Below are 24132 nucleotides of genomic sequence, written 5' to 3'. Positions count from 1 at the left end.
AACCATCCAAAACTGAAAAGATAACAGGTAAGTATGTGCCCTGGCTGGTGTGGCTCAGTGGACTGAGTGCAGGCAATCCAATCCAATCCAATCCAATCCAATCCAATCCAATCCAATCCAATCCAATCCAACTGAACCTAAAGAGTCGCAGGTTCAATTGCCAGTCAGGACACATGCCTGGGTTGTGGGCCAGGTGTCCCAGTAGGGGGTGCATAAGAGGCAACCACACATTGATGTTTCCTCTCCCTCTCTTCCCCTCTCTCTGAAAAATAAATAAATAAAACATTTTAAAAAAAGATAATGGGTGTGGATGTGACAACTAGAATATGCTCACCGATTATGTTGTAGTTTTGGAGAGTAAAAGAATATTGTTTTTAAATGATATACTGGAGTATACAAAGAGCAGGGAGAAGAGGTTACAAGCTAAGTTTAGTATTAATAATAATAGGGAATCAAAAGACAAGAACTCCAAAAAGAGAGAACTAAGGATATTATATAAGTGTTTTAAATCAAAGATAATTATTAAAATAAAAATATAAATTTTTCTAGACACCAAAAATTATATGAAAATAAACGCAAACAAAATAGCTGCTTTTTTTTTTAAAAGAACAAAATAAAAATAGAGCAATAAATGATTAAAAATTTGAATAGTTACCTATAGGGTAAAAAGGGCAAGGGACAGAAGCTAAATTTCTCTGAATATATTTTGTATTATAGATTTAACCCTGGAACCATGCACTTTAAAAAAATATTACAAAATAAAATCTATTTTATAAAAGTAATCCTTCTAAATAAAAAATAAAGTAAAACAAAGGTATCTAAGTGATAATCCTCAGTTGGTGGCATAACCTAAGGGAACAAAGAACCACTTCCGAGACTCTCACAGCAATCTGTCTCCAGACCCTAGTGGAATATTTGTGAAGGACAAAAAAAATTTCAAAAAGACAAAAGAAAACAACACCAAAAACCTCCTTCAAACTACTTTTAGTAATCATTTGTTAATAGTAGGGCTAGTATTATATTCTGAAAATGATAGGTGTGTGTTGTAGGATAAATGAAACACTATTAAATTCCTGGCATCACTGTGCATAGGGATTTTCAGCATGGGGCAGAGGAGACATACATAGAAGTGTTAAGACTAGAAAAAACCAGTATTAACTCACGATGAATTTCATATTATAAAACAACTAAATTTCCTAGGAGCTATGACGACTGCTAAAACCCAGACTGTGGCTCTGAAAGGCCATTTTCCATAAATGAGATAAGTGGCAATTTGAACACTGACTGGACACTTAATAATTTTAGGAATGATTATTAATTTTTGGAGGGTTGTGATAATTGGTATTGTAATTAGGTTTTCCAGAGAATTGTCTGCCTGTTTTAGAGATTCATACTAAAACACTAGCTAGAAAGTGGAATCATGTTTGGGATTTGTATCAGGGAACTGTATGGGGGAGCTGGGAGTTGGCTGGGGATATGGATAAAGCAGAATTGGCCATGAGTTGGCAATATGGGAGCTGTGATCTGATGGGTTGTGTGGGTTCGATGTAATTTCCCTGTCTGCTTTGTAGATGTTTGAAATTTTGCCGAGTAAAATTTGAAGAAAAGTCTACGAATAAAACCTGGCCTCATCTAATCCTTTACCCTAATCCAGGGTAGCTTTTTTGTTTTGTTTTTTTTTTTTTTGAGATTTTGTTTTTGTTTTTGAAGACATTACAGAAAGGTGTAATAGGAAATGGAAAAGAGAAAGCAAAGAAAGCACAGGAAAAAAATCAGCGGTTTTCATTTTAAGGGCTGTTTCCTCCAGAAATGCATTTTAATTTTAACAATGGGCTATAACTGATCTTGTGCAAAGACTCAAGTTTCTTCTTTGATAATGACTATTGCTAATCTTTTGACTTTCAGTCAAGATGCTGGCAACTCCCACATCCACATCAAAATGACAACTACACTGCAGAACAACCAGAATTCAGAACCACCTGAAACCTAGCTAGAGATTTAAAGAAGCCACATTGAATCTAGTAAGAGGGGTAGAGACGTGAAATGGGCTTGTCCCACACCAATGTGTAGTGGATAAAAATTGGGAGGGATTTCAGATTTGGAGGTCCCCACTGAGGAGTGAGGAATCCCAGCCCCACACCAGGACCCCCAACCCAGGGTTCTAGTGCCAGGAAGAGAAGCCCCTATTATTTCTGCCTGTAAAGACTGTCAGAGATTGTGGCTAAAGGAGACAGAAGGCTTCTGGAGTCCCATGCAGTTCCTCTTAAAGGGCCCATGCATGAACTTACTCTGATTTACTCCCTCTGAGCTCCAGCACAGGGAAAGTAGCTCAAAAGGCACCAGAAACACATGGGAAGGAAATGCATTGTCTGGCATAAGGGCAAGAGCTGAAGGGGCAGCTTTCTCTCAGATAAAAGTCCTGGCAGAGCTGGCAGATGGGCACCAAATCTGAGTCTCCATCAACCCACCTCACACTGTTCCCTCTGCTTTGGTGATTCCCTGAGACACTGCCCCAGTCAATTTTGGGGCCCACCCAAGCTGATTCCAGTGGCTTATCCATATGAATGGCCTGTCTTGGCTAATGTTTCAGACTTTACTAAAAATCTCTAAAAAAAATAGCTTCTGGTATCAGTATGCCCAGTACCTCTCGCTAGGTGGTCCCAAACCCAGCTCTAGTGGCAGACAGCCTTGGTTTTTCAGCTTGACCTATCCTGGGCACCTCCAAGCTCACGCAAGTTGCAGTCATCTGCAGATTGCTTTGTAGCTCATGCCAGGTAACCCTGTGCAGAACACAAGTGGTGGCTGACTTTGGCCTGAACCTCCCATGAGGCCCCAGAGTCAGCACACCTAGTGGACAGCTTCAGACCATGTGGAAGCACCACTATCCAGCCACCTCTATAAGTGACACACTCTGGTGCCGGATTCAGCGGGCACCAGAAGTTAAGTCCTGCTCTGTGGGGCAGGCCCTAGAACAACTGATCCTCCATGGTGGTTGGTGGTTGCAGCCAGTCCAATCGTTGATAGGCCTGGGGGTACACCCCTTTAATTGACATGTCAAAAGCAACCAAGGCTCAAATATAACAGAAGGGTGTACAAGGGGCAGGACATGGGGCAAGGGTGGGGCATACCTGTAGTACCCAGCATGAGTGATTGGGGAGCCTGTGCCACTGGACCCTACAGGACACCTACTACATAAGGCCACTCTACCAAGCCTGGGAGACATAGAAGCTTAACTAATACATAGAAAAAAACATAGGGAGGCTGCCAAAATGAGGAGATAAAAAAACATATCCCAAACGAAAGAACAGAACAAAACTCCAGAAAAAAAACTAAACTAAATAAAGACAATTTATTAGATGCAGAGTTCAAAACTCTGGTTATAATGATTTTTCATGAATTTAGTGAGAACCACATTATCATCAAAAAGTACCAGCCAGAAATAAAGGATACAATAATTGAAATGAAGAATAATTTACAGGGAATCAATAGTACAGTAGATGAAGCCAAAAATCAAATCAGCAATTTAGAATACAAAGAAGCAAAAAACACCCAATCATAACAGAACAAAGAACCCCCCCCCCAAAATGAAGATAGTGTACGGAGGCACTGGGACAACTTCATGTCTACCAACATTAGCATAATGCTAATTAGCATTAGCATAATTCCAGTCTTCTGCTAGAAGTAGAAGAGAGAAAGAAATGAAAACTTACGTAAAAAAATTATGACAGAAAACTTCTGTAATCTGGTAAATGAAATAGACATACAAGCCCAGGAAGTGCAGAGAGTTTCAAATAAGATGAACCAAAAGAAGCCCATACCAAGACACATCATAATTAAATGCCAAAGGTTAAAAGACAAAAAGAAAATTTTAAAGGAAGCAAGAGAAAAGCAGTCAGTTACCTACAAGGAAGCTTACAAAAGACCAGTTGATTTCTCAACAGAAACTTTGCAGGCCACAACAGTTTGGCAAGAAATATTCAAAGTGATAAAAAGCAAGGACCTGCAACCAAGATTATACAGTAAAGCTGTCATTTAGAAAAGAAGGACAGATAAAGAGCTTTCCAGACAAGAAAATGTTAGAGGAGTTCTTCACCTCTGAACCTGTATTACAAGAAATGTTAAAGGGTCTTCTTTAAGAAAAAGGGGGAAAAGATAAAAAATATGAACAATAAAATGGCAATAAACACACATCTATCAACCACTGAGTCTAAAAAAAAAACAAAAGAAGTGAACAAGCAGAACAGAAACAGACTAATAGAGAATATTTTGATGGTTGCCAGATGGGGGGGGGGTTGGGTAAATGGGTGAAATAGGCAAAGGGATTAAGAATTACAAATAAGGTACAACCACTATGGAAAACAGTATGGAATTTTCTTGGAAAAATAAAAATTGACCTGTCTTTTGACCCAGCAATTCCACTGCTAGGATTATATCCTAAGAATCCTAAAACACCAATCCAAAAGAACCTATGCACCACAATGTTCATAGCAGCACAATTTACAATAGCCAAGTGCTGGAAGCAACCTAGGTGCCCATCAGTAAATGAAGGGATCCAAAAACTATGGTACATTTACACAATGGAATTCTGTGCAGCAGAAAGAAAGAAGGAGCTCTTACCCTGTGCAACAGCATGGATGGAACTGGAAAGCATTATGCTGAGTGAAATAAGCCAGGCAGGGAAAGACAAATACCATATGATCTCACCTTTAACAGGAACCACAACAACAAAACAAACATGCAGAATATAACCAAAGACACTGAAACAGAGAACAGGCTGACGATGACCAGAAGGGAGAGGGGAGGGAATTTCAGGGGAAAAGGGCAAGGGTTTACAGGAACAAGTATAAAGGATACATGGTCAAAAACTAGGGGGCAAGAAAATGGGAGGGAGGTGGGAAGGGCTGAGGGGGTGGGCTGGGATGTAAGACAGAAAACTGTACTTGAATAACAATTAAAATAAAATAAAATTTAAAAAAAGAAGTACAAATAGGTAGTTACAGAATAGTCATGGAGCTGTAGAATACAGCATAGTGAATATAGTTGTTACTATTTGAGTAACTATGTATGGTGTCAGATGGGTACAAGCTTTATTGGGTAAGTTATATAATGTCCAATCATTGGTATGTACAACTGAAACTACTATAATATTATGTGCCTACTGTGATTGAAAAATAAAAAATGATTAAAAGAAGATAATGACTCTGATTTTGGGGGGACCATGTGCCAGGGAGTTTCCCAAGTGCTTTCTATATATAATTTTATCTAACCCTCAAAGTTTTCATTATGATGATAATTACCATCATATCACTTTATATATGAGGACTGAGGTTTGGATAGGTTAACTGACACAGCATTAGCAAGTGGTAGAATCAGGATCTGAAATGAGGTCTGCACAATGCCTAAAGACTGTGCTGATAAACAGTATACTCCATCACTTCCCATAGAAACCTAGTCACCTATTAAAATAGAAAATGACCAGGTTGAAACACTCACTGGACTTTGTAAGTCAGAATTAAAAAAAAAAAAATCACAGCCCTGGCCATTGTGGCTCAGTTGGTTGGAGTGTTGTTCCACAGACCAAGAGCTTGTGGGCTTAATTCTCAGTCAGGGCACATACCAGGTTTGATCCCCGATTGCGGCATGTATGAAAAGGTCACCAATTGCTGTTTTTCCTCTCACATCAATGTTTCTCCCTATTTAAAAAGCAATAAAAAAATGTCTTTGGTAAGGATAAAATTTTTTTTTAAATCACAAAAGAGTTTTGAAACATGTGTGTAGCTGAGGAGGGTTTATAACAGTGAGCAATTAACACTCTGGGACAAAAGGGCCAATGATGGGCCAAATACAGTGCCCACATGGGTGGGGTGCAGCAGGGCAGGACGAGAGGTCTGAGAGCCCCAGCAAGGACATGAAGTTCTCATGCACTACTGAGCAATGCAGGCAGCTGACTAGAGAGCCGAGTGTGTGTGAACAGAGTTCAGTGTTACTGTCGGACTAAAGATAGAGCAAAATTCACATAAGCATATTTAATAATATGCTTTCTCACTACCGAGTTACACAATTCAGCTTGAGTGGTTGCCTCTTGGCATGTGTGGCTGTAACTAATCCCACTTTCTACACAGCCAAACAAAACATTTTTGGGAGAGGGAGGAATGGGGCAGGGCTGGGACTCAAGTGGTAACTGGTTAGTAAGTACGTCCTGCTTCTCCCACCTCTGTCTGAAGCCTATCGTGACTGTCTCCCCTTCTCACCCTGGGTAGCCCATGACCCTCATGGGCCTCCTTGGGAGCCTCCTCAGACTCCCCAAGACAGCTCTGCCCTGACCCTCATACAGTGACAGGTCACCTCCCTAATAGATCATGGGGTAATAACACTGCAAGGAGGAGTTTGTGCCATTGCAAATAAGCAAATACTTCCTGTTGCACCTAGATCAATGCCTTTGGTATTATAGAAACCCAAATATAAGAAAGTAACAGTGCAGGACTCATGGATGCTGCTGCTTTCACCAGATTATTGTGGATCACAGCTGGAGAGCCTTACTTCCTTAACACATGAGGAGCAGCTGAAGGGCAGAGCACACCTCTCATTGCCTCTGAGGCCATCTAGGCACATAGGTATCATTCAAGGAGGAAGTAAAGGAAGAACGAATAGACAATGGAAAAGGGGCACTATGAAATAATTTTTTTTATATCTTATTTATTTTTTTTTTTAGAGAAAGGGGAAGAGAGGGGGAAAGAAGAGGGAAACATTGATATGTACCTGCCTCTTGAGTGCCCCCTACTGGGGACTTGGCATGCAACCCAGGCACGTGCCCTGACTGGGAACTGAACCGGTGATCCTTTGGTGTGCAAGCTGGCACTCCATCCACTGAGCCACACTAGCCAGGGAAGGAAAGAAATGTTTAAAAGAGAAGCTGAAAATGGGTAGAGTGAGGCAGTAAGAAAGGCAGAGGAGCTCAGAGAAGTGTTGACACCACAAACTGACTCCATGATGGGTAAATGAGACAACTGAGGGGAGAGGAGACCTATGATGTCCCACTGAAGAAACACACAAGTGAGAAGTTAGTAGGAATGTCCAAACATAAATATTGTAGATCTTTTAAAGTCTTCTAATCCAGGACTTCTGCCAAGATGGAGGCGTAGGTGGGAACACTTTGCGTCCTCGCACAACCAAATCTAAAAACGACAAAGTTTTAACAACAATAAATGCAACCAAACCACACAGAAAATCGAATACGGAGTCCGGAAACAACGAACTGCTCAGCTAAACCGGTGAGAGGGGCGAAGCCAGCAGCGGAGCGGGTCTAGCAAAAAAGATCCCTCTACCCAGGTGGTCCACAGGCAGCCGAGGGCACAGATTCCAGGTGCGGGCTAGCTACAGGCGGAACCCAGGGAAGAGGCGTGGCTGGCTGTCTGCAGTCCGTCGAGCATTTGCACGCAGATAAACCAGTGAAGAGACGAGCATTGAGACAGATAGCAAAGGCCCCAGCGGCCAGCGCAGGGCAGCGGCTTGCACATTTGTGCTCGGATAAGCAGGCAGGGGCGAACGGTGAGGCAGACTGGACAAGCGGAGAGGACCGCCATTGCTCCCTCTCTGACTCTGCCCCCACATACAGCATCACAAACCAGCGACCTGGGTAGCCCCACCCTGGTGAATGCCCAAGGTGCCTCTCCTCATACATAACAGATCAAAACATGGCTCAAGAACAACTTAGAGCCCCAGAGCCGATAAATCTACACGATGAAGAAATAGCCAAACTTTCAGATGCACAGTTCAAAACACTGATCAGGATCCTCACAGAACTGGTTGATTTTAGTCACAAATTAGAGGAACATATGAAGGCTAAACTAATTGAAATGAATGGTAATGCACAGGAAACCAATAGTGATGAAAAGGAAACTGGGACTCAAATCAAAGGAGTGGATCAGAAAGAGGAAAAAAAATGACCAAACAGAATAGGATGAAGAAACAAGAATTCAAAAAAGTGAGGAGAGGCTTAGGAACCTCCAGGACATCTTTAAACGTTCCAACATCTGAATTATAGGGGTACCAGAAGGGGAAGAGGAACAGTTACAAGTGGAAACCTTATTTGAACAAATAATAAAAGAGAACTTCCCCATTCTGGCAAAGGAAATAGACTTCCAGGAAATCCAGGAAGCTCAGAGAGTCCCAAAGAAGTTGACCCAAGGAGGAACACACCAAGGCACATCAGCATTACATTAGCCAAGATTAAAATGAAGGAGAGAGTCCTAGAAGCAGCAAGAGATAAGGGGACAGTCACCCACAAAGGAGTTCCCATCAGAATGTCAGCAGATTTCTCAAAAGAGACCTTCCAGGCAAGAAGGGGCTGGAAAGAAGTATTCCAAGTCATGAAAGCCAAGGACCTACATCCAAGATTGCTCTATCCAGCAAAGTTTTCATTTAGAATGGAAGGACAGATAAAGTGCTTCTCAGATAAGATCAAATTCAAGGAGTTCATCATCACCAAGCCCTTATTATATGAAATGTTAAAGGGACTCACCTAAGAAAAAGAAGATAAAAAAGATGAACAGTGAAAGGACAGTAAACTCACAGTTATCAACAACCACACCTAAAACAAAAGCAAACTAAGAGGACAGCTAGATCAGGAGCAGAACCATAGAAATGAAGATCACATGGAGGGTTAGCAACAGGGGAGTGGGAGAAGGAGAAGCGGGGAGAAGCTACAGAAAATACGTAGCGTAGACGGTAGATAGAAAATAGATAGGGGGAGGGTAAGAATAGTATGGGAAATATAGAATCTAAAGAACTTGAAACAGGTGGTCATAAACTAAAGGGGGGAATGGTGGGGAAGGGGTGTGCAGGGTGGAGGGGAACGGAGGGGGGGAATAGAACAAATGTAAAGGCATAATCAATAAAATTAAAAAATATTTTTTAAAAAAGTCTTCTAATCCACCTGCTCCTAGTCTTGGGCTCTTCTCTTTATTTGTCTTGTAATTTTCTGTCCCTGACAGTATCCTACAAAATGCTAAAATATCACCAGTTTAATCAGTGAGAGGGAACAAAAAGAGTAAACCACCTAAACCAGCATATTGTTATTGATACAGTTATATGCAGATTAAGTATAACACAGTCCCTTTATAAGAACTACTGGATGCCCCTGAGGTTCTGCTTTAGGAATAACAATGACAATGGAACATTGGTGGTGAGTGAAAACATTACTTGTGTATATGGATTCTCACAGAAACTGAAGCCAGCTATACTTAGTCCACATCCAGGGAACCACAGACTGTACCTGGGTGACATCATCCAGGTGACATGATTACTGAGATTCATCTGAACACGTTGAGGCCACAGAATGCTTCTGACTCTGCCTGTGGCATTTACTGGATTGCTAGAGACCAAATCATAACTAATGACTGAATTTATTTTAGTATTGAAGAAGAAAGATGTGAGTACAAAATAGAATGAGACTATTTAAAGCTTCTGGCCACATTCACAAAAACATTAAGATACAGAACTGGCTCAATTTCCAGTTAATTCAGGGACATGGTGTCCCTAAAAAGAGACTTAACTCTCAGCAGGAGATTTCACCGTCACACAGAATGGTGATTTTTGGCATTTTCCACTGACATTTCTTAATCTGAAGTGAACTGTGACAAGATGCGTGAAGCCCCACCTGTCTCCCCGGAGACCTGCAGTCTCTGGCCATTGCAGAAGGCACCCCGGCCTCTCCGACCCGTGTACAGTCGTTCCTCTGTGCAGTGGTAAATCACTCCAAATTCGAGCTGCGGGGCAGGAGCAGTACAGAAAACAAGTGCCATTCATTTAATGAACACAGAAAATAACACAGTAATTCAAAGGTGAAGGTGTTCTTTCTAAGTGTTCTAACTAATGCAATGATAATATGATAGAAAATACAAAAGGGAATTTAAAAAAATCAGCATCTAGATTCAAAATGGCATAAAAACAAGATTTCTTAAAAATTACTATATTTAAAAATATACTAAAACTAAAAAAAAACATTAAAACATCATATCATAAACAAACATTAGTAACTAAAAGTTACTGAAAAAGCTTGACTCTTTAGAAAGGCTTCTTTTTTCTGGGGGGGTGGGTAGAGTGAGGTTACTTGTGCCTCTAAACAAACTCCACAAGAACCTCTCAAAATTGCTGATGTGTGAAGAACAAAGAATGCCAGCAGAATCACAGAACCCAAGGGCAGTCCCAGGAAGAGAGCTGTGACTCACCAAGGGGGCTCTGCCCTGAGCAAGCACGTGCTAACCAGCAGCAGCACTGCCATAAGTCAGCGATGAGGCCATGGGCCACAGTTAGTGATGGTAAAAAAAAAAAAAAAAAAAAAAGAGGTATGAAAAAAATGCTACCCGACCCTATGTACTGTTGTTCCTTTCCTCCACTGACTTCTCACTATTCAGAGTTAATAAGAGCAAGTGTGCTAAGTATTCATCTCTTTGGAAAATAAAGAGCGACCCAGACCAAAAGCCTCAGGAAAGTCTCTGCTGGCCCTAGCTGAGTTTGACGACTGTGGGAAGGAACTGGGTTTACTGCTGGGAAGGATGTTTCAGCCAGCACTTACCAAGGGCCTATAGCCTTCCAGCAATACTTAACCATCCTCCCCCTTCCACTACCCTGGCTTTAAAGGGCTTCCCAAATGCCGGTCAGTCCTAGAATTGGGCTGGATTCAGGGAGCCTACCGTGGGGGCCCTGTGCCCCTGGGGCCAACAGGTGGCCCTGAGGCCTTAAGGGAACGGTGGGATGCTCCCTTTGACCAGGGCCATTCGCTACAGGCCCAGACCACCAGTGCAGTCACACACATCAGACCCATCAGAGGGTGTGGCTCTGCCAGTGGGTGACCTTGCCAGGCCACAGCACTGGGTCCTCTCCCTCAGTTATTGACACTGTGGTGATGAGCATCAGCCTCTGAGGCGAATGCTCAATCGGCCACTTGGTCCAATGACATTTAATAGAGAAACAAGTGAGTAAGTAATTCCTTACCTAAATTTCAATATTAAAAATCTTAAGTACTTCTACACGGGTATAAACTTCTCTAAGTTTCCATGCTAGGGAATCTACGGTAACAGTGAGGATTAAGATGAAAAAATGGTGCTGTAAAGGAAGGATTCTTCTGAAAAACACTGAGCCCCCAGTCTCATTTAAATATAAGTGTAGTAACTACAAAGAAATTAGGGCTTTTCTAAGTGTTATTGCTTAAACCAACTAATAAAGTTTAAGCCTCGATCCCACGCCTTTGTTGCAGGCCCTCTGATCTTGCTTAGTTCCGAGGGCCTATGGGAACCCTGAAACAGCCACGTTCTCACACTAATAGCTAGAGGAAGATAAAGAAGAATTAATAGAATATTGGGATTAAAAATGCCCTCCAAAAATAGGAGTTCTTTTTGTGTGTAACTAAATCACACGCCCCAGGGGTCAGTTGGAGACTGACTTGGACAATTTGCTCAGAACTTCCCCTTCCACGGCCATTTCAGAAAAAAAAGCAGGGTAGAAACAAAGGCCAGCTACAGAGACCCAAGCCTGCACACCCCCAAACCGGTTTGCATTTGTTTACTTTCTCAGATTTGAAAAACACATGCTTGGACTTACTAGTCATGATTCAGGCACATGACAAAGAGAGCAAAACAGGAGTGTAGAGGTCAGAACCAAAAAGGAAGATGACTAAATGAAACCTGAACTGGGGCCCCAGGGATCAAGGGCCCCACCCACCATGTACCTCTTGGTTCACAGCAAATCCAATGCTTACTGCCACGGTTGGAAATCTGCAAAGGAAAACAGAATGGTTTGCACTCTAAAACATAAATGGCCTCTTGCAAACCTCTTGCACACACTTAGGAGCCTCTGTGTGGCTGTGTAGTACCATCACTCATGGCACAAAAGGAACTTTCTATGGTATGGATGGGTTTGTTTTTTTAAAAACTACTTCCCACAATTTTCACTGACTGTCTCCAAAACAAACAGGCTTAGCTGACCATGTTGTAAGACAGGTGACCTTGAAAGAAAGTGATATTCTGAAAGTCATGCAAAATTGATGGAATTCAACAATGACCAAGTACCAAATTGAGAGGGACCATACAATAATAATCAGCTTTCTGGTTCTCAGAGAACTAAAGGGACAGCTGAAACCTCCAAAAAGGCCAGACTCATGTCCCAAGTGGAGTGAAGTGCCTCCTACCCCTGCAGGAGGTGACATCACAGGCCCCAGGCCACAGCCTCCACCCTCCCAGAGGATGGGTCTGGGAGACAACAACCCTTATCACCCCGTCACTCATGTGAGTGCCCAAGTAACCAACAGCAGGCATGAGCCACAGTGGTTGAAGGCTGGCTGTGATGTCACAGTTTTGCCTGTGGTTTATTTTCTGATTTTGTTGTTGCTATTCTGTGTTTTTGAAATAATCTTTCCTTTATGTGAAGATCATCAGAGCTTAACAACAAGTAGGAGCAAGGAAAGGCTGGGTATTTCTAACCTACAGAAAAACTATGAAACTAGTCACACACAGATCTGAGCCCTGACTGCTGAGGTGGCAGCTGTGTGACACTGTCAACATTGGTGGCTGGCTCACTGAGTGCATATAGAGCACTCAGAGGAGCTCTCTCCCACTGGCTTTAGTCCTAACACTGCCTCTGCTGGACATAAGAACACACAGGTCCTATCTGAGCTGTAGTGGCCAAAGGCTTCCAGATGTCTTCAGGCCATGAGAATCACCTTGATGGTATTCTGTAACTGTAAGGGTCAGCAACACAGCTTGTTCTCCAACTGATGCTCTTCTCTAAGTTGTCTCTCTGGCTCCATGTTCCCCTTGGCCCTAGGGTATGTGGACGTGTGGCCTACACCACACCAAAGGGCTTGGCTGGCTCTGTCTTCATTACCAGCATACTAGAATAGCAGGTGAGGCAGAAATAACAGCTGCTCCACTGGGCAAACACAGCTAAGAGGGGAGACCTGTGACTCCACATAAACTCCCCAAGTAGTGTCAAGCTTTAGTTAAATTACAGCCTGGTGACATTATTGCTGTCACCAGATGGCACTGTTCAATTGCCTCAAAAGGGTCACCTGTGTGGGCATGACTGACTGAATTCTTAAGATAAACCACATTTAGAAAAAGGGTGATGATTAACATGCTATATCAGAATTAGTTTACATACTTATATATACAAACATACTGTTTGCAGCAACATGTAAGAGGATAATAAGAGTGAGGACCCCATCATCTGGCTGTCATCACTTTAAGTGAGAAAAATGGAGCATTTCCTTGTCATCTATGGCAGAGGCTCTCAAAGTATGGTCCAGTAATACAAATCCATGGGCTGTCCCAACCTAGTGAATAGGGACCTGTGGATGGGTCAGGAACCTGTGCTAGCAGTCCTGGGGTTTTATGCATGTTCCCACAGGAGAACCGGCCTCTGTGGAGTGGAGATGATATTGCTTTCAATGCCCTTAGTCCTGGACAAGTAGGTATAGTTCCAACACCTGCCCCATTGGTCAGAGCTTCCAGAACCACGTCCCCATCACCTCCCCAGCTCTACAGCTCACTTTCTTTCCCCTACCTCCAGTGGCCCCGCTGACTTCTCTAAAACCGTCTGCTTTTTGGGTGCATCAATCCAGTCAGATTAGCCCTAACCAGCTTCTGATGGGTTCCTTGTCCTATCTCATGGTGACATGAGTTTTGCTCCCATTCTGAAGGTGGCTCTGGAATGTCACCCCCACATGGCCCTGTCTACACCTCATACTCTGGCAGCTGCTGGGCTCTACATGTTTCTTTCTAAACTTGCTTGCTTCTCCACAGATCCTTCTTAACTCAACCCAACACAAAGATAATGGCTTTTAAACAAATGAAGATTTCCTACATGTTCTGAGAGTTTCATATATTTTAAAAATATCAAGACTTGATCACCTTTGTAATGAAACTATAAGCCTATTAGAGGTTTGCTTATATACTCCTGTCTCCAAAAATACTACTTTAGAAAAGACAAAGACTTAGAGAAGAGGACAGCTCAGGCACTAGAATGGGGTGACCCATGCTCATGCTCACCTGTGCACAAAGTTGCAAGTGCCATCAATGGGGTCAACAATCCAGGTGGGGCTGGGGGTGAGGATGCACTTGGCCCCTGCAGCTGCAGCCTCTTCTGCAATGAACCTGTGGTGGGCAGGAGCTCAGCCTGAGAAAATGCACCAAGAACTCAAGACAAAGGGCTTCAAATTGCTTCTGGTCCCATCAAAGACAAAGCTGACACAGTAAAGACATTTCCTTATAATTTCTCCAGGTCAAGCAGAGGCAGTCTATAATAGACTTATCTGTGTTTTCATCTGTCTGCTGGTCTTCTGACTCAGCAAGATTTAGAAAACACAAAGTGACACCTTGATGTAGGAGTTTTGGAGAAGCATCAGGGAGGTGTGAGTGGGCTAGGTAATAAAGAAATACAAGAATGAAAAACCCTGGGAAGCAGATCTTATAAAGCAATGCTAACTCTGTTTTAACTTTAGTCTGGAGAAGAGAAGGCCAAAAGACACACGGCAAGGAAGAGCATGAGGAACACCAGCCGCAGAGCAGGGCCCAAGCTCCAGTTCTCCCACCAGCAGTACTATAGTAGTAGTGCCTGGGCAAGACAGTCTTGCTGGTTCTGAGGTGTTAATTGCAACCTAGAGCTGATACTTCCCAGGCCTTTACCCAGCCAGCCTCTCCTGAACTGCAGAAAAGGTGACAACGTTATCCGTGCCCACCAGCCTTCACCATATGGGCTCAATGGAAGCTGACAATTCTCCACAGAGGCCCTCTCCACTCTGGCCTCTAGCCCAGGGGCTTGGGGTAGGCTGCCCCACAGGGTACTCCTGCCCCTTAGGAACTCAAGGGAGAGGAGAAGCGGGAGGATGAGGTTATGATTATTGCCCTATCCCTCCATTTTTAGGTCCCTTACTGACCATTCCTGGCAGTCCCCACAGGTGCATCCCAGCCTCGGGCCCATGCACCATCCCGAACCAGGTACAGCAGGCCCCATCCCTTGCCCCTCCTTTGTAATTAGTCCTCTGTGGTTCAAGCTTCCTGAAACCACAACTCACTGGAGTGGGTCATCTACTTCCTATTAGGAACCTGGATAAAACAACCAACATCTCAAATCAGCCTGCACAGAAGAGCGCTCCTGGCTGTCCTTAGTCATATCTGCAGCAGCAAAGGTACCACTAAAGACCCAGAGGTCTTGCAATGAACCTGTGGTGGGCAGGAGCTCAGCCTGAGAAAATGCACCAAGAACTCAAGACAAAGGGCTTCAAATTGCTTCTGGTCCCATCAAAGACAAAGCTGACACAGTAAAGACATTTCCTTATAATTTCTCCAGGTCTCCTCCTGTCCTTCTCCCTCCTCCAACCATCCGCACGGGTTCGGCTCAGTGTGGCGAGGGTTATTCAGGCACTGGTAACTGCATCACAGCTGCCATCCACAAGCTGGGGTCCCACAAAGCTGGCTACTGCTTATGCCCCCGGAACTGTTCTCAGGAGGAAAGAGCATATTCCATCTAAATCAAATAAGACAGTGCTTGGCATGCAACAATGTTCAGTGTTCCTAATTGTCACAGAGCCAGGTTCACCAAGGGTGGGGCACCTGCCCTGCACTGTCATGTCACCAGGGCCTGGTCTGTGGCAGGTGTCAAGCAAACCTTTGTTTTATGTGTGAATATGAGGCCCTGCTGAGAGGTCTTTCATTAGCATCTTGTGAAATGTCCATGTTTTTACTAAGATGGGAACACTGAGTGAGAAAAATGCTTCATGTCCTACTGCTGGCATTTGGTGTTACTGTCGGTCATGGTCATCAGGCAGCTGCTTAGCCCCTGATGTTGGAGGCTAAGAGGTCAGAGGGCTGGGCAGGACACTTCCCTCCTAGCCTGGAAATCACTTTTCCCAGAGGAACCATGAGTCCTAAGATTTGTCATCAATGGACTTGCAGATGAGACTGACATCATATTGTTAATAAAAAGACTAAAATGGAAACCTCTGCAACTGCCCTAGCCAATCCAATAGCTACTAGCTACCTGTGGCAAAGTTTAAATTAAAAAAATTTAAAATAAATAGAATTAAAAAGTCTGCTCCTTAGTCTCTCTAGTTACATTTCAAATGTTCACTAGTTACATGTGCTTGAGGCTATTACAATGGACAAGGAAGATAGAACATTTCTGTCTTCACAGAAGTTCTGTGGGTCCTGAGGGTTGTCCTGTCTGTCGTGCTCTATAATGAGAACAAGTACCTTGCATTCTAATATCACTTCTCAGTCAATTACAGTGCTGTTGTATGCACTGTTCATTTGCTGCTCCCCAACAACTCTGGAACTACCACTTCCATTTCAAAGATTTGTGAAATTCATGCTCTATACGCACACACAATCATCTAGCCCTCTCGCCTAATAGATAAATTATGTGGAAATGCATCAGGGTATATGATGAGTGTATACATATCATCCTCAGATTGGTGCTTCCACCTTCTCTTCCCCGTGGTCTCAAAGAGAAACCCATGTAGAAACAACCAAAGCACTGAGGTTGGGGAGCAACCCCAACTCAGTTGTGAGTCTTAAGGAATTGAATCTATTTTGAATGTCTTCTTTTTGTAGCAAAATGTTTTTCCTGAAATGGCTTATGAATACATTCTTAAAGAAAAGGTGTCTTTGACTGACTGAGACACCTGAGAAATTCATGCCCTGAAAAATGGCAGCTGTGCAGGAAAGCTTGGGCAAGCACCATCTGCCCCCAGAAGCTTACAATCCAGAGTGTGATTGGAGACAGTGGGTGCTGGTTCCCTGCTTCTGTCTGCTCAGTGTCCCCTCCTCTAGCTGGGAAGTGCTTCCTTACCATTACCTCCCTCCATGGGCTGTTGGATCCTTTGGCTCATATCTAAGCAGGCAAGTACAAATGAAAGAAATATCATGGTGAAAGACATGAAGAAGTCAGAGGAGGCATGCTGGGCAGGGTGTGGCCAGGCAGTGATGCCAGAATTCCTGGCCACAGCAGAAGCATACATAGGTGATGTGTACAAAGAATCACTCCACTTAGCTGATGATTAAACATGGTATTAGCTCTGCCAGTTTCCTTGTCCAAAGTCTTAAGGAATTGAATCTATTTTGAATGTCTTCTTTTTGTAGCAAAATGTTTTTCCTGAAATGGCTTATGAATACATTCTTAAAGAAAAGGGTCCACACCCTAAAAATACTTGGACCAAGTACCAAAGCTGAAATTGGTCATAAGTTCAATAAAGCAGTAAGAAGACATTACTAAGGTCAAGATGGGAATGGAAATGATTTACATGCAAAGATCAGTTCCCAGAAAAGTAAGGAGGAATGTGGAGTTTTTTTCTTTTTTGAAATTAAATGTGATTTTAGTGGGAAGCTGGTACTTATAAAAGGTAGAGGAGAAACTGCTGGGGTCTCCTGGGAGGAGGAAGGAAGAACCTCTTGTGAGACTGATCACGGTTGGCAGCACACAAAGGCCATGCACCCAGCACACCAACAAGGCTCCTCAGACACACAGGCCAAAGGATCTGGTAGTTTATTAGGACAATGTGTGGAATGCCATCTCTGGGGTTCACCAGGCAGCTTCTTTGCAGCAGCATCCATAATGCTCCTGTTAACACAGCTTTTGCCCTAGCACAGCATTTCTGGCAGCAGTAACTCAAAGTGCCCTTACTGAGCCCTGAACTTTTTTAGCAGTTGTTTATTCATGCCCAAGAGTTCTCCTCTTTACCTAGATGGCTGAGTGAAAGGAGATGGAAGGTGTGCCAGTCACCTCCCTACCTGCTCTGTGCCTATGGGTGGCATTCTGGGGCTGGGCCTCCTGGAAGCTAACAAGGGTGTAGACTGTGTCCACTCTTGAGGCACTAAAAATACCTCATTGGTATGTGGGGAGGGATGTAGGGGTTTTATTCACTTAAACCAAACAGTCCTTGTGTGGGAAGTTAATACCACGGAATAGAAGAGAACACTCTTCAGCTCCCCACAGAGGGGGTGGGGACATCACCTTGGACAAATGGAAGTGAGAAAAGAAAAAGTGAGACCTTAAGAAGAGCACTGGGACATCTATATAAAATCAGCAACACAAATAGAAAGGAACAATGCATGTGACTAAATTTGAGGAGCTCAAGGGCCACTTCATTAGTCTAGCTAATGTTTAAGAATAACAAATGGGATATGATTTGAAGTTTGGTAACAAATTAGAATGACACATTTTGCTGTATAATTTAAATACTTGTGACTGATGACCAAGTGCATCTGGGGCTTTTCTTCCTGGTTATTTCCTCTGTGACAAGGTCAGGCCGCTAGAGAGTCAATGTTCTTCAGCCCCATCTTCTCAGGCTGTAGCCCTTCCCACTCCCAGCACCTCAGCAGCTATGCTTCCCTGGACATCTGTACCCAGTGCAAAACACAGTGGGGACATGAAGAAAAGCAAGTGTCTAGCTGGCAATGGCTGCGAACACATTTCTCCAAGTCCAGAACTGTGCTGAGCATACTGCAGGGTACAGGTGTCACCATGATGGACAGGCCCCATCCCACCAAGGGGGGGCTCAGACCAGGACAGAGCAGGCAGTTGTAGATACCAAGCAGCTCAAGCTGCTGTCCTTTGCCTGTGTCAATCCAGGCAAAAGGGACAAAGAACGGCATATATACATATAGTTCAGTGATGCTATTGCATATTTTCAAAGTTGCAAAACTTAGATTTAAATTAAAATCAACTGAAAATAAGTTTGATCATCCAACATGGGCAGGTCTGGATGGAGATTGTGGAACTCTCAACTTTGACCTACCTACTGGGTTTGCTTGCTGGCATTACCACCATATGTCAGCACTGGTGCAGGACTAACCTTATTGGGTCCCTCATTTCCAGGTGAGGAGTTTAAGACCCTGGGAAGCAGGGTGATTGCCAAATTGGGGCAGAAGCAAGTTTAAACCTTAATAATGTTTGATTTAGTCTATGCCTGTTGGTCAGATCAGAAACCCAGAGTTTGGATTGCATGAATGAGTAAAATAAAATAATAAACCAGGGAGCCTACATCAGATAGTTAAAACAAAACAGTTGGAATCTATCTTTAACATTCTTTCATAAAAGACTAAAAATGAGGAAGGACATAAACTCAAAATGAAAGTCCTTCCTAAGAAAAGTTGATAGGCGAACTTCTGCTAACATATTGTTTAAAAGATATATTGAAATAATGTGAATGCAGAAAAATGACAATGTACTATATTATTTTATGACATGAACACAATTTTTCTTATCATAAATTTGTCTATGATCTAAAACATAATTAAATGCCAACATTTCTGGTACTTTCCTTTTAAATCTTAGTAATTGGAAAAAACCAAACTCAACCATACATATGTTGAAAAATTACTCCATCTAATTTGAATTTTCTAGGCAAACTAAGCAGAGATTAGGAACAGCAACATCCAGCCTTCAGCCTTGTCCCAGCACTGCCCTCAGAGCAGAGAAGAACAGGGGCTTGACCACAGGCTAGCACATCTCTGCTCTCATGCCTGGGTGGTATGACTTTGTGGACTGCAGTTTGGGAACCATTTCCCTAAATCACTGATTTCTGGTCAGGTGTGTGTATTTGCAACCCCCAGGGCTTTTCAGAAATGGAGGCTTGGCATGAGCTAGTTGGAGATGCTCCTAATGAGCCTGCTGAACACCCTAGGTGAGGTATTCTGCTCTGGGTAGATGGTTTTCCAAAGGGGCTTTGAAGCCCAGTGGTCCCCTGGTGACTGTGAGGCTGCCAAGTAGAGGTAGGAGAAGTTGCATTCACCCATATAATACACTGACCTTTATTCTGTAACACACAGCAATATTTAAATTTACCTTGTAAAAATGAAATCCATGCCCCATCTTGACACAATGGTGAATCCAAACCACTAGCAACTGCTGCCAACACATACAATAGGGCATGTAATTTCAGAATTTGGTTTGTCAAGTACTATAATCTAATCGAAAACTTCTAGAGCCCCGATAATGCCTTTATATTTAGTCTGCAGCAACCTCAAGCTCTTTACCAGGACCCACCGGTAACCCAGTGGTGACCCAGGCCTCATTTCTGTCATAGGCAACTGGGCCAATCCCACTGAAATCTCAAGAACCAAAATAGTTCCTTAACCAGAAACAGTGGGCTGGTTGCCATAGCTTTTTTCTCTCAAAGAATTAAAGCAAACTACATGATTCTTTTGACACTGCCATTTAATTTAAACTTTAAAAAGTCAAGAGATTGTAAACATTTTAGAGCTTATAAAAACTGTAACAGCCCTGGCTGGGTAGTTCAATTGGTTAGAGTGTCGTCCCAATACATCAGGTTGTGAATTTGATCTCTGATCAGGGCATATACAAAAAGCAACCAATGAATACATAAATAAATGGAACATCAAATCGATGTTCCTCCCTATTTCTCTCTCTCCCTTTCTCTATATCTGTAAGATCAAGAAAAAAATTATAATGGATGTCAGAGATTCTGACTTCGCACAGCATAAGGAAATATGAAATAACAGACACTCAAACACAAAGGCTATCAACAACAACAAAAAAATACAATCCATTGGCAGAGAGAATTGTGAAGGGAGAGATAACCAGTTAAAAGGAAACAGTAGGAGAAAAAGGAACTAAGTTGAACATGACCTTGTCCTTTCCTTCAATTAATCATTCAGAGGGGGAAAAAAGTCTATTGTGCCTACCCTCTGCTAGATGGCTGCTGAGGGAGAGGGCCTTAGATATTTCTGCTGCATATATACATCAAAATGTGGAATCTGACCACTGTAGTGATCTATATCCAGAAATCTAATACTTGGTATTCTAGTTTTAGCAATTCTCCACAAGAAAGGAAAGAGACCCCTTGCACCCAAGGCAGTGGTTTCCAAAGTCGGTCTGTGGCACTCCAGGGGTGATGGAGAGACCCGAGAAGCCCCTCAGAGGTCAAGGAGAGTCTTCTGGGGCCTATGGCTTCCCTGGAACTAGATGCCAAATGCTGTGTAAATATTTGAGTTTTTCTGAGGAAAATATTTATAATTTGCACTGGATTCTCCACACAGTGACTTAAAAAAAGTTAAGAACTTATCTAGAGAAGAGGGTGGGGTCCTCATAAAGACCTAGAGGTGAAGGGCAGCTTTCCCTGTAGCTTGCTGTGGCCTGGTGAGGAGACTGCATCACTGCACACCAACAGGGGCATACCATCAGGAGGTGGGCCCAGGCCCACACAGCTGACAGTACCATTCAGGGTCACATCCTCAGAATATCTGTGTGGCACCACCCAGCAGACATGAGCTGCCAGGGAACATTACTGCTCCAGCTTCCTCCAGAAATATGCTAAGTGGCAGAGAGGAGCAGAGCTCTTCCCTGAGCATGTGTTGTGGAAAGTGAAGCCTTTCCAGTATTTGTAAGGTAATGCAGTGACATGAGGGTTATCAAGATAGTAGTAAAAAGAATGAAAGTGAGGGCCAGTTTGTTTACCATGCAATTAAAATATCAGGGGGCATACAGTGAGGCTTCCATGTTGAGGTCTGTCCCCACCGAAGAACAGCATAGCCTCCCCAAGTTAGACCCTGGTTTTCTTTATGAATGTGGCACCATGTGCCTGCATTGTTTTCCCCAAGGAATAGACCTACCTGTGTGAAGGAAACTTCTTCTGCAGCTCAGAAATAATTAAATCTTCCACAAGGTGATCTGTTTCTGTCACAAGATCTGCAGCTGATGTTTTTGTTGAGACATGTTTTTCCTCAGAAAGGGCTTTTCTGATGATCTGGAATAAAAGTCCAGGAGGGTAGGTTAAACTGACAAGCATCCTCCTGTCCCAGACAAAGGAAATCTCCCCTCCTGTGGGGCCAGCTCTGACTGGAGCACACTAGGGAGAGGTAGTGGGTGTGGGCCTGTAGACCACTCACTTCTACCATCACTGACAGGCCCTCAGGGCTTAATCTTACACTTAAGCCTTCCTGTTTGGGTCTCTAGTGAGCCTTAATTACCTGATATTCTTTTTATAAGAATGACAGACCCATTTGTTGAAATTATTTGATCTACCTGTGAAACAATTTTTCTTTAAAGAAAAAGAAAAACAATATTTGTGAAGAGCATGAAACTTCATCCAAGGTAAGATGCTGTAACATACCTTTGAGGCATAGGGTCCCCTTAATTTGAATTTATGAGATTTCAGTGTAAAAACTTATTTTCCCTAATTCACTTTGTGAATCATGTGAAATGGAATATGCTCTTGCATCCAGATTAAAAATGTCCAGATTGAGAAGCCTGGGAAAGTTAAAATGTACTTGAAGAACATGAAGACACGATCTCCCTGCTACTCTGGGTAAGGGCATTATTGACCATCCAAGAGTACTCGCACAGAAACTAGCTTTGGTGCCAGTGGCCTCCCTGAGCCCTCAGGGCTAAGATCACAGGCAAGTTCTGCAGATGTGCTGGCTACCAGCACATCATGTTTAAACCTACTGTGGCTAAATATAGGGCCCAGGAATGGAGGGCATTTGACCTCTACTACCTCCTGCCTAGCCTAATCTGGTTCCAGGAATGCCTGAAAACCAAACAGGACAGAACAGGAGGGCAGGTAGAGTGGTTAATCAGTCATAGGATGCTTCAAAGAGGTCCATTTTAGTTTGTAAAATCTCAACTACCTATTCCAGCTCAGGCCCTTCTTGTAATTTCTGTCACTTCTTACCATGATGACAAAGTTAGAACACCTAAAGATGACATTAGATCTCTCCTCCAAAATTGGACACTACCCCAGTATCTTCCATTTCTTTCCAAAGCACCTCACTCAGCTTCCCAGACTTGACATCTTTTGCCCATTATAACACTTATTCTCCTACTTTAGATAAGCATTTCCTGAGTAACTTTTTCTTGTCCAGCCTGCGTCATGTACTAATGAAGCTGAAGCGGAGGGCAGGCAGAGATTCAGCCAGAAGTTTGCAGATAGCAGGAGATGCTCATATGGAATTTTAAAGGTTAAGTAAGAGAACCTTCTAGACATTGAGTACTTCCTCCTCTTTTATTTCTCACAGTAGTCTCCTGTCCTACTTACTACTAGCCCAAATACTGAGCCTAGACAGGTTTTGTGTGTTTTTTTCTATCTTAGTTGCAAAGGTAACAGATATGAATCATAAAAAATTTGGAGTATAATGTATTTTGCACAGGCAGACATCTTGTGGCTATGTCATGTGTGTGGCTGTGTTGGCACAACCAGTGTGCAACGAAGAGACTACCTTCCCTGCTGCCAGGATAATCAAGAATTTTGGCCAGATGTTTGAGTACATGCTGAGATAGAAAGGAGCCAGACACAAAGCTCTGACTATGATGCTGAAACAGATTAATAAGGAACTTAGTGATTTGGCCCATGACCCTCCAGCACAATGTTCTGCAGGTCCAGTTGGGGACAGTAAGTTTTCTTTTTTTTAGTGTATCATTGGCAAGCCACAATTATGGGACCTAATGACAATCCACATCAAAGCAGTATATTCTTTTTGACAATTCATTTTCCTAAAGACTACCCCTTGAAACCCCCTAAGGATGCATTTACAAGAATTTATCATCCAAGTATTACCAGTAATGGCAGTGTTTGTCTCAATAGTCTAAGGTCTCCTGGTTTAACTATTTCTAAAGTTTTTTTTATCCTCTTGTTCACTGCCATGTGATCCAAACCTAGATGACCCCCTAGTGCCAGAGACCACACAGATCTATAAAACAGATAAGTACAACAGAACAACTCGGGAATGAACCTTTCAGTCAGAATAACCTGCATTATAGCTGGAATAAACTTTAAACTGCTGTTCCTTTTTTGATTTTCTTATCTGGCCGCTCCCCTATCAGACCTCATCTTTTTAAATTTTATTATTTGTTTACCTCCCTCCATTAATTCACATGTTCATCTGAGAAGATTTAGGTTCTTCCAGCTTTGGACAATAACTGCTTTTAGAAACTGTAGTTATAAAAAGACAGTTGCTCAAGATTCAGAATTTTTAAAAAATGGAGCATGTATATAATGTGGCCAGTGTCTTCACTGTAACTTGGTTATGAGGCCAAAACCATTCCTCGCTGCCCTAACACACTGAAGATTTCACCCAAGTGGGAGGGAGATAGATGCTCAGTTGTCACATCAAAGGAAGC

The 24132-nt window shown here is 42.9% G+C and overlaps 1 protein-coding gene and 1 pseudogene across 2 annotated transcripts in view; one reads left to right on the top strand and one right to left on the bottom strand.

Moving 5' to 3' along the window:
- Nucleotides 1–24132, bottom strand: part of IMPA2 (inositol monophosphatase 2) — a 78131-nt gene that overhangs the window by 27087 nt on the left and 26912 nt on the right. For both annotated transcript variants that reach the window (XM_037134480.2, XM_037134481.2), the window contains exons 2-5: nucleotides 21627–21760; nucleotides 14046–14150; nucleotides 11729–11774; nucleotides 9659–9767 (exon numbers count right to left, since the gene is read on the bottom strand). In XM_037134480.2, coding sequence (XP_036990375.1) covers nucleotides 9659–9767; nucleotides 11729–11774; nucleotides 14046–14150; nucleotides 21627–21760 — 394 coding nt within the window. The remainder of the gene's footprint in view (nucleotides 1–9658; nucleotides 9768–11728; nucleotides 11775–14045; nucleotides 14151–21626; nucleotides 21761–24132) is intronic.
- Nucleotides 23320–23742, top strand: LOC119041266 (ubiquitin-conjugating enzyme E2 D3-like; annotated as a pseudogene).

This window comes from Artibeus jamaicensis, unplaced genomic scaffold, assembly GCF_021234435.1.
Source record: "Artibeus jamaicensis isolate MK-2021 breed Jamaican fruit bat unplaced genomic scaffold, CSHL_Jam_final contig_511, whole genome shotgun sequence".
In the NCBI taxonomy this organism is placed as follows: Eukaryota; Metazoa; Chordata; class Mammalia; order Chiroptera; family Phyllostomidae; genus Artibeus; species Artibeus jamaicensis.
The sequence above is the reverse complement of the archived record's forward strand: the minus strand, read 5'-3'. Positions and strand labels throughout refer to the sequence as shown.